The following is a 23,118-nucleotide window of genomic DNA, read 5'->3' as shown; positions in this document are numbered from 1 at the left end:
TTTTTTTTTTTTTTTTTTGTATCGAAATTGAGCTCAGGTCCTTGTATTTGCAAGGCAGGCGGCCAGAACCTCTGAGCTAAATCCCCAGCCCCTTAATGGCTTTGCTTTGTCACACAAAAACAAAAAAGTTGGTGGAAATATACAGTTAGTGATGATTGCCAGACCACGGCTGGGAAGTTAAAAATGAAGGATGCCTCTTAATGTCTTGGCAACTGCTCTTTATGACAAGCTTGATGGACAGGGTGCTGCTACTTGCAGCTAATAAATCTGACAGAGGAGTCAGAGGTGACCCCAGGGAGGCCACATCACAAAGTTAACAATAGCAAAACCACACGTGGACAGGCAGGACCATGTCCACAGTTACAGGAGTGGATTCAGGGCCTCGCTCTCATCTAGGAGCTTAATGACTCAAAGACTTTTGTGTGTAAACAACCTTCCTCTTTTGAATAAAGATAAAGTAAATAACAACAGTCAACAAATCAACACTGTTTCTTATTTCCTGGGGACTGCAGGTTCTCAGTGAATAGGTTCAGGAAAAGTTCAGGTTTTGTGTGTCTGTCGTTACTGTCTTTACACTAACAGGTACATTTTTGAAAGTGAGGCACATAAATTATTAACTTGCTATAAAAAGTAAATTCCAACTTGCATGGGTTAAAGTAAATGTTAATATTTGTAATATAGCCGAGAACCAGAACCACTGGATATGGGTTTGAAGCGGGAGAGAATTCATTATTATATCTGCGTGGCGCTAACATGTTCCTAAAACTCTAGACAGTAGAGTGTCATAGACACACAGACCCTCATCTTCTGCCCTGATATAAGTTCTGAAATGACCAGACTACAGAGGGACTCCAAGACCACGTTAATGGGTATTTCCTTTTCTTTCCTAGGAATCAGCCCAGGTGGCCGTGCTACATGCAAAGATTCTCACATTCACACATTTGGAGACTTTGAGAAATAGCTGACTGTGGCCCTCCTACTTATCTTTGCAGGAAAGTTCTTTTGTAGGTCACGTGTAGCTTGACCTATGTGGGAAAAAACATCCTAAATATGGACTCCACCTCTTGGCTAGGGTTCCCAGAGCCCCAGTTTAGAATCCTGAATATGCTGGATCCGAGTCTACCTGAAAATACTCCTGATTTTGCTTCTCCTTTTCCCTCCCACCACCACCATCTTTATGATTTCTGCATGCATGTGCTTCTCCCAGCTCCCTCTGGCACCTCATGCGGTACTTTGAACTCGGGATCAGGAATAAATGTTGCTGTAGTTCGGACCCAGCCTGTCCTGCAAAGGCCATGTGTTAAGGGCCTGGTCCTCAGTGAGGCACCATTGGAAGGTGGTAAATCCATCTCCTGGCCCCCTTTCCATTTGCAGAAGATCTATCTCCCTACTTCCTTTTATCTATCTTTTATTTTACTCTTTATTTGTATTTTGGGTTTCTCATGCAAGAGAATCCATGCAATATTTAAGCTCATGTGTCTGATTTTTTATTCTAATTAATTTTATTGGTACATTTAAGGTATACAATATAATGATATTCATCATAAGAAACTTGCACCTTTACATAATCCATCTTGGTTCTTACTTTGTCCCCATTCCCCTGCCCTCCCTTCAACCCCTCTACCTCTCTCCCTCTTTACAAAGACTTTGTTTCCCTGCTTTCGTTTTCTCATACTAATTACATCCCCTTTTTTCCTTTCCCCTACCCTCCTAATTCCCCTTCCCCATTGTCCCTTTTCTATTTCACAGTAACTATTGTACCTTTTAGTCCTTATTTACACTTTGTTTCTCACACTTGAGAAACTGTTCAGTATTTGCACGTGTGTCCTATTTATTTCACTTAAGAGTGAATATGTGTCTGGTTTAGTTCACTTACCATTAAGGACTCAAGTTGTTCTTGGCAGAGTAGTACTCTATTGTAAATACCACATTTTCTTTATTCACTTATCTGAGGGTAGACACGTAGACTGCTTCCAAGGGTTGGCTCTTATGAATTGTGATGCTATAAACATGGATAAGCAGAGATTACTGTATTATGATGCCTTCGACTCTTTTGGGAAGGTATCTAGAAGAGGAATAGCCATGTTGAATGGAATTTCTAGTTTTAGATTTTTGAGGAATTTTCATACAGATTCCATAGTGGCTGAACTAGTTGATTCTCCCACCAACAATGTAGAAGGGTCCTCTTTCCCTCACAGCCCTAGCAGCATTTGTTATTATTTGATTTCTTGATAATAGCCATTCTTTCTATGCTACTGTCTTAATTTGCATTTCTCTAACGGCCGGTGATGCTGGACATTTTTCATGTATTTATTGATCATTTTTACTTCTTCTGAGAAGTATCTGTTCACTTCAGTTGCCCATTTTGACTGGGTCTTTTTTTTGGCGGGGGAGAGGTTCTAATATTTTGAGTTCTTTATATATTCTAAATACGAATCCTCCAGCCAAGGAACAGCTGGAAAAAAATGCTTTTCCATTCCATAGATTGTGTCTCTTCACTCTATCGGTTGTTTGCTTTGCGGTGCAGAAACTTTGATATGATTCTAATTATTGATTCTTGATGTTATTTCTTGTGCAACTGACTTTCTTTGCAATTGGGGTTCTGGCTATGTCTCTTTAGAATTTTACCTATTTTATCTTCCAGCAGATTTAATATTGATCCATTTTGATTTTAGTTTAGTATATGGTGAGTGATATGGGTCTAGATCAATCTTCAGCTTGTGGATACCCAGTTTTCCCAGCCCCACTTATTAAAGAGCCCTTTCCTCTTTTTATGTTGATTATCTCAGGTATTTTGTTGCAGTAATGGAAAGCTAGCTAACACAAGTGTCATACAGAAAATACAAAATGTGCCTGCCCTCAATGCTCTGGATATAGTCAGTCTCCCTGCTCTGTGTGGTTTAAGCCCTGCATGGTCACTGTTGAGTTACAACATGTCTCATTATCAATTTGTAAAACTAATGCAGGGATTTTTTTTTTACTTCATCTTTCTTTCCCAAGTTCCTAGTCCTGATCTAGCATAATGCAAGTGGAGAAATCATTATTTGCTTAAAAGAAACTCAACCAAATCATATATTGTTACTGTTCTTTGTAAATATTCTATATTTTGTACCTTGGGCTCTGCACATTGCAAAATTTTATAATTTACATCTAAGCCATTCATTAAATAATGGAAACTAGGCTTAGTCAGCACAAATTAAATTATAAATAAAAGTATGAAACTGGAAGAGAACTAATAATGACATTGATCAGTAGGAATCAACTCATTGCTATTTAGTTAATGGTGGAGACTATGGATGAGTGGCTAAGGAGGGATGTTTAAAAGATTTCATTTTTTTCTTCTTAGTGGAATAAAGTTGGCCAACATAATTCACCTTTTCTTTCATAGCTCACTTTTGAAGCAATATAATCAGTGCTTCGTGTCATTTTGAGTAATAATAAAAACTGAATCTTATGTTTTTAAGATATCATTAAATATCCTGGCTCATAAAGAAATTTGTATCAGCTGTTAACACTCCTACTTCCACGAAACACAGAGATGCAGAGAATTCATGGCTTGTTAATGTTTACAGGGCAAATTTGAAATGGAAAAGAAATCCAATCGATTCATGGAACATGGAGATCTCTTCTACAGGAAGTGGCCTAACTAGCAGGCAGAGTTATTACTTCCATGGGCAAAACACTTTACAATACACTCAGTTTGACTGTCTAGCCCAGGATACTTAAGTAAATTCACACAGCACCTATGAGTATGACCATATGTCTTTTAGGCAAGCCTTTCGTGGCAGCAGTAAGTTTCCGTGGTTGACCCAGATTCCTTCCAAGGTCACAAATGCCTTGCTCTGCTCTAAGAATGAAAAATGTATATTGTTTTTTACCTGCCCCCTGCCCAAAGTGGGTTAAGCTATTGATTCTACTATATTAGAAGTGAATCACTTTTTAGAAATGTGAACTATCTTGACCAACCATTAAGATGGGCATTAAGATACCATTAAGATGTCCACATTTAAGATAACACTATCTATCTGTTGTTTTTTTTTTAATGAAGGAAGTATGTTGTGTCTTTTCAATGCTATGAGAATAAAACTGAACACAGCTGCATGTGGTGGCTCATGATCACAATCACAGCTACTCTAGAGGGTGAGGCAGGAAGATTGGGAATTTAAGGCCAGTCTGAGCAACTTAGTGAGATGCAGTCTCAAAATAAAACAATAAAAATGACTGGGCATACACTTCAGTGGTAGAACACTCAAAGGTTCAACACTCTGTATGCGCCCCCCAATCCTAAATGAACAAAACAAGTAACAAGGTGGGAAATGAGAAGAAAAGTGTGATGTAAATGGAGCTATATTTTATCAGACTTTATTTTCTTGTTTCCTAGAAGAATCAACTGGCTGCAAGTTTTCTTCTCTGTACAGTGTCTGGTCGTGATGCTATATGTCTCCCCAGGATACTGTGCAAATTAAGCAAGGTAACAGAAGCCACACTCCTAGTGCATACTGACTATTCCATACTCGGTGACTGACATTGAAAATAACATTGGTGTTGGAGAAGTGAACAGGACTCTACTGTCTGCAAGCTTTATTTATGATGAAATGTATTTCTAAGAAAAATTTGAAATATTTTCTTCCGTCCTGAAATCTGATGAAAGGCAAGTAAAATGAGAATATGAGGATTTCTTATGGGGCAAGTTTGCATAGCCAGAAAACCTCAGAGCACCCAAACCCAAGCACCATAGCTCCAGACAGAGCTTGTGTTCTTATTGCCTACAGTATTTTAATTTCTTCTCTGGCTGGTTCCTTCCAGATAGGATCAGAGTTTTCTGAACAGCATTAAATTGTTACATTAACTAGGCCTGAAGATGTTCAAATATTCACCACCACCATTTCTGCTGCTAAAATCAATTTGCTCTTTGGCAAATTTTAATTCCGCAACCTGTATTAATATCTTAAATCTGCTATCTCACACTTAGTTTTAAAAATTAACAGTTATTTCTTCATGAGATTTGCCTATGAATTTATATACAGCTAGCATACACAGAATAAAAACATCCTCTGAATAGAGAGCAGCAGCTTTCGAGACAAGGCAAATACAGACAACAAAGACGACACAACCTAGGAAGAGTGATGCTATTTACTCAGTTCAACAAGTCACAATCTCCTTGCCCAGATCAGTAAAGCAGCCAATGTACACCTTTTGTAGTTATAAGAAAAAAATTTTAAAAGGACTGTATATTGCCCTTGAACTAAATTAAATATTTAATACATCTAAGGCAATTTTTACCATTCTTAAAGGAATACCGTATCTCCAAGAATGTCAGACACCTGTCTTGGAGTAAGGCCCACACACAGTAACTACAGCACATTCACTTAGGGGGTTGCCAGCAGCCCAGCAGAAGGCCGTGAGCTTTCAGGCCTCCTAGGCACATGAGTCCAGAAGCTGTACTCCAATGCCAGCTGTACCACACTGAACACGTGCTGTCACTCTGTTCTATTTCCACTCATGCTAGCTCTAGTGGTATTAGTGTTTGCCATCTTTTAGGAGAAGTTAAAGGACAGTGTAATTCTCAGGGACTCTTCTGTGAGTACACATCGATCATACGGAATACCAGGCTTCACCGTGACATTTCATGCATGCACAGGACATACTTTGGTCATGTTGTCCTCCCTATTACCTTTCCTCTCCCAGTCCTCTCCGTCCACCGTACACTTCCTCTTCTCTAGTAAGTCTCCTCTCTACTTTCCTGTTGTGATTATTTTTCTTTCTTGATTCTACTTTCGAGAGAAAACACACAATACTTGCCTGAGCCCAACTTACTCTGTTTAACATTAACATCTCCAGTTCCACCCATTTTCCTGCAAATATAAAGATTACTGTACATTCTTCATGGCTGAATAATGCTCCATTGTCTATGGGTACTAAATATCCTTCTATATCTATTCATTCATGACAAGCACCCGGGTTGATCCTATAATGTGAGTATTATGAATAGGGCTGTGATAAATATGGGTCTGGGAGTGTCTCTGTAGGATGCTTTTATTTCTTTCCCCCAAATCTAAAACTAGAACTTCCATAAGACCTAGAAACCCTTGAGAGCTGGTTATCTCAGGTCTCTGAGAGATGCATTTTAATCATAGCCCCACCAGCAATGGATTTGTGCAAATCATTGTCCTTCTGTAGGACATGGTCCCTTAAATCTGCACATTATTTTTTATGACTTCATAGAGTGCTTATAAAGTTTGACACCTGTGAAAAGGCTTTAGAAAATAAATCTTTGGGAAACAACAAATACCAGCAAAGGCAATTAAGGTACAAGACCACAGAAGTCTACAACAGGAAATTACTTGAAGTCTTGATTGTTACCATCTCATCTTGTTATCAGCTTTTATCAAATGACTACCTTGTTGAGGTCCCAGGCTACATTTTCAACAGTTTATAGCGATCACAAAAAGCATAATGAACTTAATTTCCAGATTATTTTTTTGATGGCATACAAGTACTTGCCTAAGGCAACCTACGACTTTGTAAAATTTCTGTGTTTTATTTCACTATGCTCACTGTACTTTTATCTTACACATGACAAAACTTAATTTCAGTCATAATTAGGAAAAAAAACTACTTGTCCTCTCCCATCTGTACCCTCCTTCAAGCTGATTCATGTGTCTAACAAGTCTCTCTTTCCCTCCCTATCCCCTGCAATAACACACTTCTTACAGGGGCATGGTGGGGCATTCCTGTAATCCTGTGACTGTCACAAAATTCCCTTTTCCTGATTTCTTCCCCTACTCTCTGAACAACTCTAGCACTACAGCTCAAAGAACACCTTCCCTGACCTGCTGTGTAATCAACTATTATTCTGTTCTCTGTTTGTACTCTGAGTCTGGTATCTACCACAGTGGACTGTAATTGCTGATTTTATTTCTCTAGAAAGAAGACCAAGTCTAGCCAGATGTAATGGCACATCATGCTTGTAATCCCAGAACTCTAGGAAGCTGAGGTAGGAGGATCACAAGTCCAAAAGATCCTGTATCCAAAAAAGAAAAAAAAAATGCTGGGGTTGTAGTATATTGGGAAGGTCCTGAGTTCAACACCTGGCACTGAAACACATAAACAATGAGAAATACACTTCTTCAGTTCTTTAACACTCACAATGAACCTATGTTCTAAAAGAAGTCCTTCCTAGTAACATAGCTGTGTTCCCAATTCCCCATATTTGCATGTATGCCCAGTGTATACAGTACACATTCAGACGTACCGCATACATTATATTTCCTTATAATGCATGGTTTCCTTTTGGGATCTAAACAAACACCTCTTCAATCTCCCTTGCACTAGCAGATTATACTATGTGCCAACTAAATGAAAGTCCTGAAGAAGGAGGAAAGAAGAGAGGGAAGGGAGTGGTAACAGATCCTCAAAGAGCTTTCACTCAGATAAATATGAAAGGCAGATGTCCTCCAATTCAGTGATCCCCAAACTTCTGAGCACTAGGGACTGGTTTTGGAAAACAGTTTCTCCATGAGGCAGTGAGATGGGGGTATAGCTTCAGGGTGTTTCACATGCATTACATTCATTGTGCACTTGATGTGTCCTGACCTCTGTGCAGGTGCACCTCTCTGCTAATGTTAATCTGCAGTTGCAGCTGCTCCCCACTGCTAGCATCATGGCCTCAGGTCCATCCCAGATCATCAGGCATTAGATTGTCAGAAGGAGCTGCAACCCAGATTCCTCACATGTACAGTTTACAGTAGGGCTCAGGTTCCTCTGAGAATCTAATGCTGTGCTTATCTGACAGGAGGCTGAGTCAGCAGTGTGAGCTATGGTGATCAGATGTAAATACAGGCAAGCTTCACTTGTTCACCCTTCTCTTCCTTGCTCTTCTCCTGCTGTGTGGCTCAGTTCCTAATGGCCATGACCCTGGACTTGGAGACCTTCACTCTAACTCAGTGCTCTAGGTTTTCATTACCACTGAAGCCCCTGCATCACTAAGGAATGGACTCTGGCATACATCAGGTTGCACACTCTGTATCTCAGGATTGCAAGAACTTCCATGTTTCACAGTTTATAAAGTTTTCTCAGATAGCATCCCATGTATTGATCTTACTGTGAGAATAAACCAATCAGAATATTTTGTATTTGAGAAAATTGCATGTATCAACTCAATTACACACAAACTGGGCTTTGTCTCTATAGAATGCACAGAAGTGACTGTTCACTTCATGGTACCTGGTTTCTCCTGAGTTGTATGTTGGGTGAAGAGGACAAAAAAGGAATTTGTATGAGGTGCATTAGCTTAAAATATGGGATTTTCATTTATCTATGCTCCAAGAAAACCCACAAGACTGGATGAAAACAGTAATTTCAAAATTATTCCGCATAAAGAGCTAATGTGATATAGCTCCAGGCACTAGGATTACAATTAAATGAAATGTAAGTGACCAACAATTGCCAGGCTCCCACTTCAGGGCTAAGCAAAAGAGAGCAGCTTCAAATTTCAGAAGATGACTATAAGTTTTAAGTGAGCTTCAACCAAGCTTTCACGTCTATGAGGCCAGATTCCTTGTACAAAATGAATTGTTATCAGTGGAATCTGAAAGGCAAGTAGGCAACTAAAGCTAGAGAAGTTTATGGCCATTTCTCTATGTAAGGATAGAAAATGCAATAATTTTCTCCCAGGAAACACAGTGAGCATAGCATTTGTTAAAATTAACATGTGTTTACAGTGACACAGAGAACTGAATTCAGAGAGACTATTTTGATTTTGTTGTTGTTGTTAAAGTCTCAAACTATTGGGAAACTGAATTATTTTTGTTGTGAAATAAAAAATGCTAAGTCCAAGGGATGGTACCTCAAGTTATGCTCATAACTTGTTATAGCCTTTTCTTAGGTCTTATTTTATTAAGAGCTCCCCCAATATTTGGGGATATTCTTTCCAGTATGCCAAGTAAAAATGTTGTGCACTTGTTCGAACTTTAGCCCTAAGAAAGTTCCAAGAGTGATTGCTAACTAAATCTTATATTTGTTTTTAATGGCAACAAAGCAGTTAGTAAACAGAGCTGAACAAAGAAAACAACAGCTACAGCTGGTATTGTCCCTAAGAAAAAGAAGTGGAATAGAATTATGGCAAAAATCATGCAGAATTTTAAATATCAACACATAAGCCAAGGATTTGTGTGAATGAGGACGGAAGAGTGGAAGATTTTTCTTGAGAGGACAGTACTCTGAGCAGTGAAATGCTATTATCTGAAACAGATAAGTCTGAGAGAAGAGATTTCATGAGGTATAAGAAACATTTTACTCTGCAAACAGTTTCACAGAGGAAAATATAGATTAAAGATTTGAAGGATAAGTAAAAGACCAATAGTTCGATAATGAAGAGGACAAGATTTGTAAGTCTCTAAGAAGGACTAGAAAGGGCATGTGACACACTGAGACCCGGTTAGAGTAGACCTGGAAGGCGAGCCATCTAAAATTACCTAGCAATAATGACACAAGAGAGATACATCTTAAAGGAAGGGGGAGAGGTCGGTACTGCAGCTGAATGTAGTGTAGGCAGAACCGATGAGAGTGGGAAGGAAAACCCGAGTCAGAAGCAGGAAGGCAAAGTCATGGCAATGAGAGGAAGCATGCAGGGGAGGGTGCAGGGAACAGAGAAGCCCAGCCAACAGGAAACCGAGGGGACCTCCGCCCCCAAGGGTGACTCTAAATCAGACTTCACTGTAGAGTGCTGCTCAAGTTCCAGCTCTCTCAGCAACTCTCTGAGCACTCTAGCCTCCGGCCAGTTCTCTCTTATTGTCCTTTGCAAGGTGGATACGGCCATTCTCCACATCAATATCAAATGCTCCTCATTATTTTGGAAGCTTAATGTACTGTCTTCTCAGCTATGCCGCTCTTTGAAAACTGGTGCGATAGTTGTTACTGTTTTATTTTTCTTCCTTTCATTTTTCTGAAGGCAGAGTGTGTATCAAAACATGGACAAAAAACAGATCAACCGGTTTGTTGGCAGATACCCTAAAAAGAGTAAGTGACTTGTGGTACCGTTTAAGAACTGAGTAACAGAAGGAACTTTTTCTGGTTTAGCCTTGAAGTCCTGGGTGGGGAGGGGGAAAAAATCAGCCTCAAGGCACAGATTTTCATTATTCAAACAGACTGAAGGCAGAGAGAGAGGGCTTAAGTTAGAATTCAATGAATATACTGACAAACCAATACAAAATGTGAAGATGTAATTTTATGGGTCAAAACTAGAAATAAGATTTACCATTTTGTAGTAAGAAGTTCAGGGACAAACATAATCCATATAATTTCACATTGGTTTTGTGGGGCTAATTTGAAATGGTCCCTTGGACATAGTAAGACTAAAGCTCTTTGTGTCTTTTCATATAGCTTTGCTATGAAAACACCAAATAATGTGGCTTATTTTTGCCTGAAGATATTTTCTAAGCTCAAGGAGTCTCCATAAAGAGCACAGAAAATTCTGAGCTCTTAAAGATATAATTCCTTACAGACATGGATTTTAAATACAGTAGCAGAGATGGTTGTATGAAGAGACCTTATTGAGTGTATATCAGACTATACACTTTAAGATGCTTGGTGGTTGGGCTATGACCATGCACCAGATTCATTTTTCACCCTACAGAGTAAAAAAAAAGTTTGCTGTTTTTCTTTTTCTTTTAATTTATCATCATCAGCTTTGCCAAGCACTGTTTTATGATGCATGGCATTTAGGAAACTATAAAATTACAGCAACAGAGGGGGAAATGGCTCATCTTACCTCAGAAGCTGAGGAGAAATTAACCCTCTTTCTTCCCTCAACTATAAGTCATGTTTAATGTTCAGCTGCTGGGCTTTGGGTGGATGAGCTGGATGAGCGTCTCTCATTGCCAGAAGAACTCGCTGCAAGGTTCAGATCTGTGCATCACCTTCCTGTTTTGCTTTTTGCATTTCTGAGCAAACCTAACCATTGTGGGACAGAAATGCTGTGTCTGGCAGTGTGACTGACAGACCCACATTTACCTGGTACAGAGGTTGTTCCAACATTATTTGGACCACAGTGAACATTTTCGAGAATTGGAAAAAAACAGACAACAACAGAAGCTTTCTTCAAAACAGTCTTCAGAAACAGAGAATATAATTCAGTACACTTATTTTAAAATAATTTCCAGAGAACTAAATGGACCCTGTAAGATTAAGAACACCAGTCACATGACATATAAAATACACAGATTATAAAATCACATAGGTCAATCTATTTACTGATGTGCTGGCCGAGAGAAAACATTGAGAATATACGGAAAGACTTCCTTTGTATTTATTTTAAATACAAACCTTAGTACCAACATTTTACAGCCTTTCTTTTAGTACACTTTAGGCCTTAATCTCTCTAGGTTAAACCATCTTGTGGTGGGTATAGCAGCTACCAACATCGATATCACCTTAAACTCAGGTGTCTTGCGTTCGAGCCTCATTTTCTAATTGCACCTATTGGACAAATCCCTACATCTTTCTGGCTAGAGCAGCATTCTCTATAAATGGGAGTTCCAAATATCCACTTACATCACTGAGTACTCGCCAAGGGACGATGTATATAAAAATGCTTCTAAACTTTAAAGTTCTGTCACCACTTAGTACTCAAAGCATATTCAGACATCTAACCCTAGATGAGATGGTTTGAGACTCGATTCTTTCCTTCTCTAGACACAGCTAAAAGCCTTGGGAGCAATCCAGAAGACGGGCATAAAAGGACTCTGAAAGATAGAAAGGGAAAGACAGATTGGCCAGGCATCTTAGGATTCACAGAAGGATGCCACAGTCAGTTTCTAGGTTGTTTCAAAAATTCTCATATATCTGAGACTATACACCATGGAGGCCACCAGCCAACAGGCCTACGGAAAGAGGAAAGGACAAATGGCAGGAGAGGGAGCACAGCGGAGACCTGCACAGCCCCATGCGGGCCCCTCGTCAGCTGCAGCAGTGGGTCCCTTTCCCTTGTCCTGGTGGCATAGGCAGCACCCAGGAAGACTGATACATTCCCCATGAGCGGGGGAGCCTGGTGACCTGCAGTGGCCGCTTCAGTGGGTGCTGTGCGTTGAGCCATCCCTTCCCCACGTATGGGGACCACAAGCGCTTTCCATCCGGCTTCCCCACTAGTGAGCAGGTGACCCAGAGCAGTGCCCCTTGCAGCCTGCAGGTGGCGCCAGCACGGATGCGTGAGTGGCTCCCTGAAGACCCACGGAACCAAAATAGAGTGGCCAGGGCTTTAAAAACTGCATTGCATTTGGAATGAGAGCCTACAAAGTAGGCCAGAACTTATATACAAAACAGGGACACCGTCTGCTGAAAGAAGACTTTGTTTGAAAAGTCCATTTTTATAATGTCTGGATAAAAGATGCCCAGAATAAACTCAAATATAACTCATACCAGGAAGAGTGACCCCAATGAAGATAAATATTTAAAAGAAAATTATGAATTACCTGATGAGAATTTTAAAACAGCTTTCATTTTAAAGACATCAGATAGAAACGAATGCAAAAACAAAATAATGGAAATTCAAATCTTGCTGGGACATAGGCTAGAACAGTGGAATTGAGGACAAGCCCACTGAATGCATTCAACAAATTTAACAACTTGGAAAAAAATAGATCAATGTTTTATTCAACAACTTGGAAGAAATGGACCGATCCCTGTAAAACCTCAAATTACCCAAACCATAACAAGATGAAGTGCATAACCTGAATAATCCCATCACTATTAAAGCAATCACACTTGTATTTAAAATTTCCTTGAACAAACCTCCAGGATAGGGGCTTTTACCAAAATTTAAAAAAATAATTAGCACCAGTTTTATGACGCTTACCAACTCACTTCGTGTAGCTAACAGTACTCTGATATCAAAGCCAGATAAACATCCACACACAAAAAAAAGAGAATTACCGAGTGGTATTTCTCACAAACACAGGCACAACATCTTTTAAATAAAATATTAGCAAGTTGGGGCTGGGGTGTGGCTCAGGGATAGAACATTTGCCTATCATATGTGCAGCCATGGGTGCGACACCCAGCACACAAACAGATAAGTAGACAGATAACAAGTAAGATGAATAAAGCAGTGCATAACAATAATTAGTGCATGTCCAATAATTAATGTCCATGTGAAGCTTATCTCATGCATGCAAGGCTGGTCCTGTACTGGAAAATCACACATGATAGTGAAGAATGTCAACAGCCTAAACAGGGAGCATTTTGTGATTATATAGATGGAAAATTGTCTTGGTGGAAATCATAGTAATAACAAAAACCTTCTTGTAACTCACAAGTGAATTCAGTCAGATCAAAGAATCCAAGACCAACAAACCAAAATCAACTGCTTTTCTGAATACTGAAAATGAACATTCTCAAACTAACATTAAATAATACAATACCATTTACATTGCTTAAACATGAAATGTCTAGGCATACACTAAGTATCTAAATACACTAAATATATACTATATATATACACACAATATATATATTTATCCTAAAAACTTTACAATTCTGATGAAAGAACTCAAATAAGACTTAAAGAATTGGAAGACTTAGATTCAGAATTTGGAACAATCAAACTAGTTAAAATATCAGTTTTTTTGTATTGATGAAAAGATTTATTGTACTTCCTGTCAGCATCACAGTAAGAGTTTTGCAGTTACAGACAGGCTTATTCTGAAGTTTATATGAAAAAGCAAAGGGCATACAACAGCTAAGACCATTTTGATCAAGATGAAGCAGGAAATATCACTGTATCTAGTATTATAGTGTACTATGTAGCTACAGTGAACCAGGCAATGTGTTACCAGTGGAGGGACAGACACATCCAAGTACCCCCCTGATGTAGGACAGAGAGACATGCATTTCCACGGGGGAAAGACAGCCTTTGCAAGAAAGGGTGCTAAAGTAATTGGATACCCTTAGGCGAAGAACAGGAAGGGGAAGAGGAAAACGAGAAGAAGAGGTGGAGGTGCAGGAGAGCAGCAGGGGAAGGAGGGAGGGGAAAAGGAAGGAGGAGGTAAGAAGAGGGGGAGGAAGAGGAGAGGGAGGGAGAGGGAAGAAGAATCTCAACTTTGACCTTATATACATCTATATAAATTATCTCAAAATAGGTAAAAACTATAAAACATAAAACTATAGCATATTTAGGGGAGAAACATGAAAACATCTTTGGGATCTGGGGCTAATGAGGAATTCTTAGGCCTGATAACAAAAATATGATTCATACAAGGAAAGATAGAAAAAAACCCATTTTTGTTTCTGGAACAGAGCTTGTTAAGAGGATGAAAAGACAAATTAGAGGCAGGGAAAGGATGTTTGTCAACAACAGGTAAAAGAAGGACTTGTATCTACAATACTCAAAAAACTCTCAGAACTAGAGTTAAAAATCCAACAAATCAGCCAAAAGACATGATTAGACATTCTGCTAATTAGGGTATACAGATGACAGCTACATGAAAAGATACTTGATGTCATTAGTCATCAGCGGTAATGCTTAATAAAAGCAAAAGTAACTGTCACTGTACCATCAGGGTGGCTAAAACATACTCAGCACTATTGCTAGGCAGGATCCAGAGGAAAGGAGTTCATCTGTTCACTGCTAGGAAAAATGTGAGGGTGCAGCTTCTCTGAGCAAGAGCTTGGTTGTTTCTTCTAAAACTACAATGTGCTTGCCAATAACCTCACAACTGTGCTCTTGGGCTCTTCTATCAGAGAAATAAAAATTGCCTGTTCACATAACAACTTGTATACCAATATTCATAGCAGCTTTATTCATATTAGCCCCAAACTGGAGACAGGAAGTCTTGCAAAAGGTAAGAGTGTGAATTAATTCTAGTACGTCCACCACCAGGCCATGCTGTGCTGGTGCAGTGTGTGGCCATGAAAAATAGCTAACTATGGATACACACACTGGAATGACTATCAGTGGGAGTAAATAGAGTGGAAGAAGCCAGCCTCTAAAGCTGTATACTTTGTATGATTCCATTGATAACGACAGCTCTAAAACAACAACATTATCAAAATGAAGAACAGATCAGTGATGGTCCGAGTGTAAGTACAGGGTGGGGGTAGCTCACCACATAGCTGATGGACAGTTCTGAGTCCAGACTTTGCTGTGGCTATGCAAAACTACACAAGTGAAATAACTGAAGTGAGCTACACACAAGTCCCTGTGTAACTGGTGAAGTCTGAATTAGCTCTCAGTGGTTTCTACCACCATTAACATCCTGGATTTGATGCTGTGCTATACTTAGGTAAGCTGTTAACAATGGGCAGGGCTCCTGAGGGAGGCTCAGAGCCTATCGGTATATTAGCTTTGTAACTTGCCATGAATTTCTCACTATTGCAAAATTCAAAGTTTTTAAAGGGTAATATTTGCAATCATTCTGCTATTCTATAGATCAAATAGATTTAAAAGCATCAATATTATTTTTTAAGTGTCCTATGTTAAGATGCAACGACAAGGTATAAATCTTTCTTACACATAAAAGTAATGGAAGCAACCAAGAAATGAAGGACAGAATTTCATGATCCTTACATAGATTGTACTTTATAGGTAAAATACATATAGACAGGTACAGAGGGAAGATACACAAGTGACTAGTTCAGGGGTAATGCTCAGTGTCTATAACAGCTTTCATGGTCTCAACATCATCCAACTGGAACAGGTACGGGGACCAATAAGAGCAGATGGCAGCCACAAACAAACCCCAACTCTGGTACTGATACATTACAATAGAATATCTATCCTGCATGATTTATGCTGAATAAACTGTATTACTTCCTCCACAAGAGACCTGCATTCCCCAACTCTTGCTTTTTTCTTAGTACTTAAGCCAAAAATATTGGAAAGGGAACTATGTCACTGGATGAAGCAGAACTCAAAGTGTTGCTATAGAAACCATGACTCACACAGATAACTATGAGTCAGCTAAAGAAGAGTTAACTGCTTCTGTTAAGGGATTTGACATCTCATTTTTATAATAACAGATATCAGAAAGCAAACTAATATTCAAATTTGTTCATAGTATTTAAAGGTAAGTGTTCCGGGCTGTTGTATGAGTGAATTTTCACAATCTTGCAGTTTTAGTACCCAGACATGCAATATTGTTAAAGTCTGTTTTTACGTTTGGTGGAAAAATTCCTCTGTAGTTTGCACACATAATCTCAGCAAATTCATCAGATTAGAAAAATACATACTGTCTTAGTAACTTTTCTCATTGTTGAGACAAAACACCTGACACCCAATGTTAAAGGAAGAAAGGTTGCTTTAGCTCACAGTTTATAGAGGTTTCAGTCCATAGTCAGCTGGCTCCATGGCAAGCCACAGAGACATGGCAGAGGAGAAATGGTTCATGGTGAGCAGAAGGTAGCAAAGCAACAAGGGATGACCACAGCCCTTTCTCTCCTTTACATCTCACCCAGGACATTTAGGGCAGGCAGCACTCACACCCATGATCCTAGTGCCCTTGAGCATAGCCCTGCACCATGAATCCATCCCAGCATCATACATTCTAGATCCAACCACCTCTGAAAAAGCCCCGCCTATGACTGCATGAGGCTTTGGGGGGACGTCTAGACACAGCTATAACAAATAATTAAAGGTAAAACTAACTTGATCATATTAACTCTCTTAAGAAATTAAGATTAGTAACTATCAATTGCAATTTAATGAGGAAACAGGCCAAAGCCCTGATTTAAGGAGAAACTAGTCTAGAAACAGAGTATGAGCATAAAAGTATGCATTTATTCATATTTTAGTCCTGTAAAACTCACTTAAAGCTAAACAGTATTTCCTTCTATTTTTGAAGGCCAATCTTTTCTTATTATTATAAAACATAACTTGTTCTGACTTTATTCTGTGCAATTTTGGATTTTTTTAAAGATAGATTAAGTAATAGTGCATGGTTTTAGTTAATGTCAGTTGAAATGTATTCTCATGCAGAAAAATAGTTTAGGATTGCATGACTCTTTTTCTATAGTGATATAAGAAAATTCACTTGTAATTCATAGACACTAAATACAGAAATGAAGCCACCCAGTTGGTTCATAGAGAGGCAATTATAACTTCATGAGAAGTTAGAGCCAGTTCAACAGACTGGAAGGGGAAACCCCTGATCTATTAATATCAAGCCAAAATTAGCTAGATGGATAGTTTTAGTCTCTGTGGATGTGTACATTTCTATCTTTCCAAGACACCCAAGAGTAGGTCAGGCTGCTAAATTTTGAATTTTCCCTCTTGTCCACTAGGAGGATCTACTGCAGGCGTGGAGGGCCCAGAAGGAAAGGAAGTGTACAGTTACTTAGAACAAATGGTTAAAAAAGACAGCGCTTCTTATACGCAAACTAAATCTATATGACATAGATATAATCCCTACTTTACAGGTAAGAAAACCTAGGTTCCTAGAGATTAAGTACCTTGGGGAAAAGTCCCTAGCTGTGGCTTTGAAACAGTTTTGCTTGGATGCAATTCCTCTATGATTCCTTCTCCCCTCCACGAGAGTGTGTTCTCCTGAGTTTAATCCTAGTTCAACCTTCAGAGAAGGCTGCTCCTGCCAGGCTGACTCAGTGGTGCTCATGGGTGGGTCACTGCAGGAACGCCCGTGACTGGGGTGGCTCAGGAGGACTCTGAGGGGACCCTTCGGATGGTGCTGCACACATGCAACTAAGCTGGCACCCAGATTATCTGTTTCTTTATTGCTATGTCAAAGGCATTTTCAGGAAGGCCATCTTGTCTTGCTAAGATGCACGCCCCCAAATTCTAATATTAGAATCAAGTAGTAGGTGGAGACGCTTCTCTGCCTTCTAGGCAGATGCTGAAACCCCAGGGCTACGACAAATGCACAAAACTCCACCATGACTTCGGTATTTGTACCCACATTGCAAAAGGAGGAAGTGTGTTTTTATGTCTAGTGCTTGTATCATCCCTCAAATAAAAAGGCAAAATGAGGGTTTGGTGGGAGTAGTTTATTTGACATGTATATGAATGAAGCCATCTTTATTCTCTTTAACTCCATGATACCAAAGGGAAAGTATTTGTTAGTGTTTTTAGTGTTTTCCCTAGCCCAGGATAATTTAAATCAGGTGGCATCCCATCCCGTCTTTCACTTGGCTTCCTCTTATAATTTACACAAAATTATGCACCTACGTAAAACAGCTCTGAAGATGCCCACATTTACAGATCCATACATCTATCCTCTGACACACACACACACACACACACAACTATATACATTCATACATAGTATGAACACAGGTACAGCTGGTGAAAACCTTGTGGAATTAACACAGAAACTTTGGTAATAATTTATGATGAACAACTTAGCAAGGTCTAAGACATGGCTTTAAAAAATTACCATGCTCAAATTTCTATTCCAGGTCGGATGGAGCCAATAGTTTGAAATCCATAGGAAATCAGAAAATCTAGGCAAAATATTTAAAAATAAGCAATTTAAAAAATCAGAGAGCCACTTAAGCAACACAATCTAGGAGCTCTAGATTCTGAAGAGAAGAGAACCCTGGAGTGGTCAGGGAAGGAATTCTGCAGCTGCTTTGTTGACTTAGGACTCTTAGAACACAGAGTCCAAACTTGGTCTGAGAAGAGGCCACTTCCAGAAGCCAGAGGAACAAGCAGGGAGCTGAATCTTGAAAAACTCTAGTGACAAAATAGAAACTTGAGATCTCAAGCACTTGCCGATATTCTCTGACATTTGTCAAGTTCTGAAGCGACAGGCTCTACAGGCAAAGCTAAGCTAAGAACTCCCTCAAAGCACTCTAGATTTTCTGTAGTTCTATAATACCAAAAAGAACAAGATTTAAAAGTATTAGTGTTGAAGACCCACCAGGGGAAAGACCCCCCATGAACATGCCAGGCTAGAGTTTGTCCTGTGGGTCAAATCCAGTCCCCTTTATTTTTATATCACCCACAAGTCAATAATTTATACACTTTAAATGGTTGAGAAAAACCTTCAAAGAACAACATTTTGTTATATGAAAGTATTTAAAGTTGAACTTCTGTGTCCATACATAAATGTTTATTGGAATACATCCATGACCCTTATAGACTGACTTTGGCTGCTTTTGCAACATGAGTTATCACAAAGAAAAGGGGTAACCTGCAACCCTTAAAGTATTTATTACCTGGCCCTCTGCGGATAATGTTTGGCGACGTACACAGGACCTTTACTTGACAACTCAGGCAGGTGAAGGCCCTGAGAACAGGAGCAAATTGACACTCCATTGTGTCTTAACAGAGTTCAACCCAGCCTCCCCTGGGCCCAGTTTAGGTGGAAAGAGGATGATCAGCTTTTAGTCTGTCCATCTGCGCTGGAAGGACAAGTCTTTGCTAGCGAAAGCGATCATCATCAGGAACCGCCACAGTTTTTTAAATAAGATTTACACATATTCCAGCATTCAGAAAACGCGTGCCCTGACTGTGGGTCTGAGCTTATGTGTAATACCGACTGGCAGGCTCCCCAGCGAATCAATCCTACCCAGCACCTTAAACAAGCAATCGCAAGTCACGTTCTTAAAAGCAAAGGAAAATAATACATAGGTAACAATATTACCTTAAACCACATTTTTGGTCAAGGAAACTCACAGTGTTCAGAAAAATAGCATTATTCCATTGCGAGAGTCTACTGGGCAACATTCATATAGGGAATAAAGCCTCTGAGTTATATTTATTTTATAGAAAATGAAACAAATAGTAATTGGCCAGTTGTAAGTCACAAAGGACTATTTTCTGGGACTCGGTTTTCAGGGGACTGGCACTGTATTCTAGATCTTTACCATCCTGAGAAGACTGAAAAATGCAGATATGCAGAAAACTGGTAGCACCGAAATATTATAATTGTGCAATATCTTGTGCCTGTATCTCTCCCAGGCTTTGAAAATTTGACTTTAATAGCTCTTGCAAAATGGAAAGAACAGCTCAAAGGAGCAAGCCAGCTGAGAAGTTCACTATGTCACAAAGCTGCAACATTGTTAAAATCGTATTAATTAGGATATACTAAGGTTTTACATCTATAGTATAAGTAAATTGTTACTCACGGATATAAAGGAGCAGGTCATTTTAATTTACAACCTATCACAATTTGCAACGCACGACTTACTGGTGTCAGGGAGACGCAACCTAATTGTGCTCCAGAGTCCAGCTCCTGTAACAGTTTTATAGCATTCAACCACATACCGTTATACCGTGACACAGAGGGACACAGATGTAGTAGCGATGTATATATAATTAAATATACGTATCAACTTTCATGCTTTCATGTACATAACAACTGCCATTTAAACATTTTAACTCAGTATTATCCTAGCCTGCGAATTGTTGCCTAACAGAAAAGCGCAGCATTATTTTTAGAAAGCCAGGGTTATTGTTAAAAATGAAAGGACTTTTAGAATTAGAGGCGTTTTAAAATTTGACTTTTAAAAAACTTTTTAAAAGAGTTCAAATATCCTCTGTTGTGTTTGTCACCTCTAAAAGCTCCTCAATGATGGATGCCTCAGAACAAAACCCAATCAGACAAATAAAGGCTGTGAAAATGACAACCAAGATCTGTCATGTGAAGGTAAAGGATCCCAGTAATGAATGTAACTGTACTGTATACCTAGATTGTACCAGTAAACTCAATAAAAAGAAAACAAAGTAAAGGCTGTGAATGTGGCCAATGATATATCACAGGAGAGTGTGCTATTTATCATGCAAACTGAAATGTAAGTACAACGGTAAATTCAATATTTTAAAAAATTGCGAGTATCATCAGTTAGACTTCACCTATATAAATTTTCTCATTTACAAACAAGAGTTATACTCCTCCAGTCCTCTAAATTATTTTAAAATATTCTTCACATGTGTGAAAGCAGCTCATTTTTAAGCAAGTCTGTTTATCTCTACTGAGAACTGGAAAACAGCAAGGGTAATCTAAGACATTTGTGCAATTATTTTAATGTTTGACTACAGAAAAAAAATATATATATATCTTTCCGGTACTGGTTCTTTACTAACCGGCAGAATGCTAGGTCTTTGAACACAAAACTAGAGATTATTTATACTTCCTCGTCAGAGTTGTTCTATGCATCATATCTTCCTCCAGCTAAAAGCTCAGCATCCTCAGAGAGACATATTGCAAACAAAAGTCCTTAGTAGGTGGTGGAAAGCCAGGCCAGGAGTCAAAAAGAACCAACAAGGATGCCAGCGATGTGGTATTCAGCACAGTCTCCTCAGCGAGAAAAAGCAAACCCACATGGCCCTGCCGAAATGCCGACTCAATTCTCTCTCCTAGCTGAGCATTACGTATCACATTTCCAAAACTGCTTCAACTAGATTATTGCTTCTTTAGGCAAGACCCTCTTTTAGGAAACACAAACATTCTCAAAGTGCATCGCCGAAACACCATAAAGACTTAATAACCTACCATTCTCCGTGCACTCCTCTGGAGGTTTAGCTTTTTTCGCAAGTCGTGGATCCAGCCATGAGGTGGTCTTTGTGTTATGGCTGAAAAGAAAAGAGATCACTCTGAAGAGACACATACTAAAAGGATTCCAGTTTATTCCTTAAGAAAAAAACAAGCGGGGTTAGACCAACAAAATTGCAATCGATACACTTAATTTGCTTACTGGTTCTAAGTAGCCCTGAAGGAGGTGTAAGAGTAACTGTGCGCGGCAGCTGTAAATTTGGCAACCTCAGCTCCCTGTCCTCAAAGCAGCTATTTTTATTAAAATCAACTCGAATGTTGCCAAGTTCACCTCATTGAAAATGCAGAGCTCATCCAGAGCAAAAGGAATTTATTACAAATACAGGATTCTCCAGTTGGGAGAGCACACAGTCCACAGACTCTGATACTGTTTCCTCAGTTTTGCAAAAGCATTATTTTCATCGCAACCTGCCCTTTTCATGAACAATTGTTAGGTTAACTACAGAGCTGGCAGAGGCAGTACAAGAAGGCTGCAAGTTACAGCATGTTCTTGGGGCTCCTACATTTGCTCAAAAAGTGGTTAACAGCAATTTCATTAACTCACGTGAAGCCGTCTTCCTCCCCAGGACTTCAACCCAGCTAGGAAGGGAGAAGATGAAAATGTCTGCTTTCTGATATTTCTGGAATGGAATTTCCAGGAATTAGTATAAAACTCCCTGACATTTTCATTCTGGAAAAAGAAGTTTCCTTGTGAGTCTTCTGGCAGGGATCTAACATGCAAACGAGAGCGCCGTTTGCAGAGGAGCGAGTCTTAAAGGTCCCTGCATCACCTGCATTGGAATCACCTGGTGGACTTGTTAGCCAAGCATTCTAGGACCTCGGAGACAACCAGAGCAGGGTCTGGGGGGAGGGCTCCATGACTGGCCAGAAATACAGGTGCACATTATAACGGAACCATTCTAGCACCACTCAACAGCTCAAGTACTCCCTGGTGCTAAAATATTTACTGAGCCCAGTTCTATCGAGAGATCACCTCCTCTCATGGACAAATCACCAAGAACGTAGGATTTTCTGAGAGCTCCAGGAAAAGAATGTGCACAGTTAACACATATGGGAAGGTGTGAGGTTTATGTTGGGAACCTGGAATGGAAGAGAGTTTAACAGCAAACTCACAGAGACTTGAGTTCTGTCCTAAGGAAGGGAATCTCAAGACGGAAAGGAGAGAGGGTGGAGAGAGACGAGCTGGGGAAAGTTACTCCACAGTGATGGAGCTCTCTGAGGGTCGTTCCGTCCGCCGGTGCGGTCATCCCTGACTGGAGAACTAGCGCCTCAGAACTGTGGGTGTTCACACCTCTGCCCCTCAAGATTCCCTTTTACTTTTGGCTTCCAGGTGGAATAAAGAGAAAATACTCTCCAGCACTCTCCTCACCTTCCCAAACGCCTCCGTGACCCGTGCCTCTGATTAGGGCTCTCCTGATTTGATCAGGTAAAGTCAGTGAATCTGATCAGATAGTAAATCATCAGGAGAGCATGCTAGCTTTTTTCCCCCCACTCTGACCTGTACAAAATCTGCTGGTGCATCATTATGAAGTTTCAGGAGTGTACAAAGTATTATAGATACTTTGATCTGCTTCGAGCCTCATTTCTGCAGTTGGTTTCAAATATATATATATAT

The 23,118-nt window shown here is 39.6% G+C and overlaps 1 protein-coding gene across 1 annotated transcript in view; it reads right to left on the bottom strand.

Annotated features, from left to right (window-relative positions):
* Magi2 (membrane associated guanylate kinase, WW and PDZ domain containing 2) overlaps positions 1-23,118 on the bottom strand; it is a 439,692-nt gene that overhangs the window by 353,990 nt on the left and 62,584 nt on the right. The window contains exon 4 of the mRNA XM_033756513.1: positions 21,444-21,523. Coding sequence (XP_033612404.1) covers positions 21,444-21,523 — 80 coding nt within the window. The remainder of the gene's footprint in view (positions 1-21,443; positions 21,524-23,118) is intronic.

The sequence above is a fragment of the Fukomys damarensis genome, unplaced genomic scaffold, assembly GCF_012274545.1.
Source record: "Fukomys damarensis isolate Sample0158 unplaced genomic scaffold, DMR_v1.0_HiC HiC_scaffold_4, whole genome shotgun sequence".
In the NCBI taxonomy this organism is placed as follows: domain Eukaryota; kingdom Metazoa; phylum Chordata; class Mammalia; order Rodentia; family Bathyergidae; genus Fukomys; species Fukomys damarensis.
This window is presented reverse-complemented; position numbering and strand designations above follow the sequence as displayed.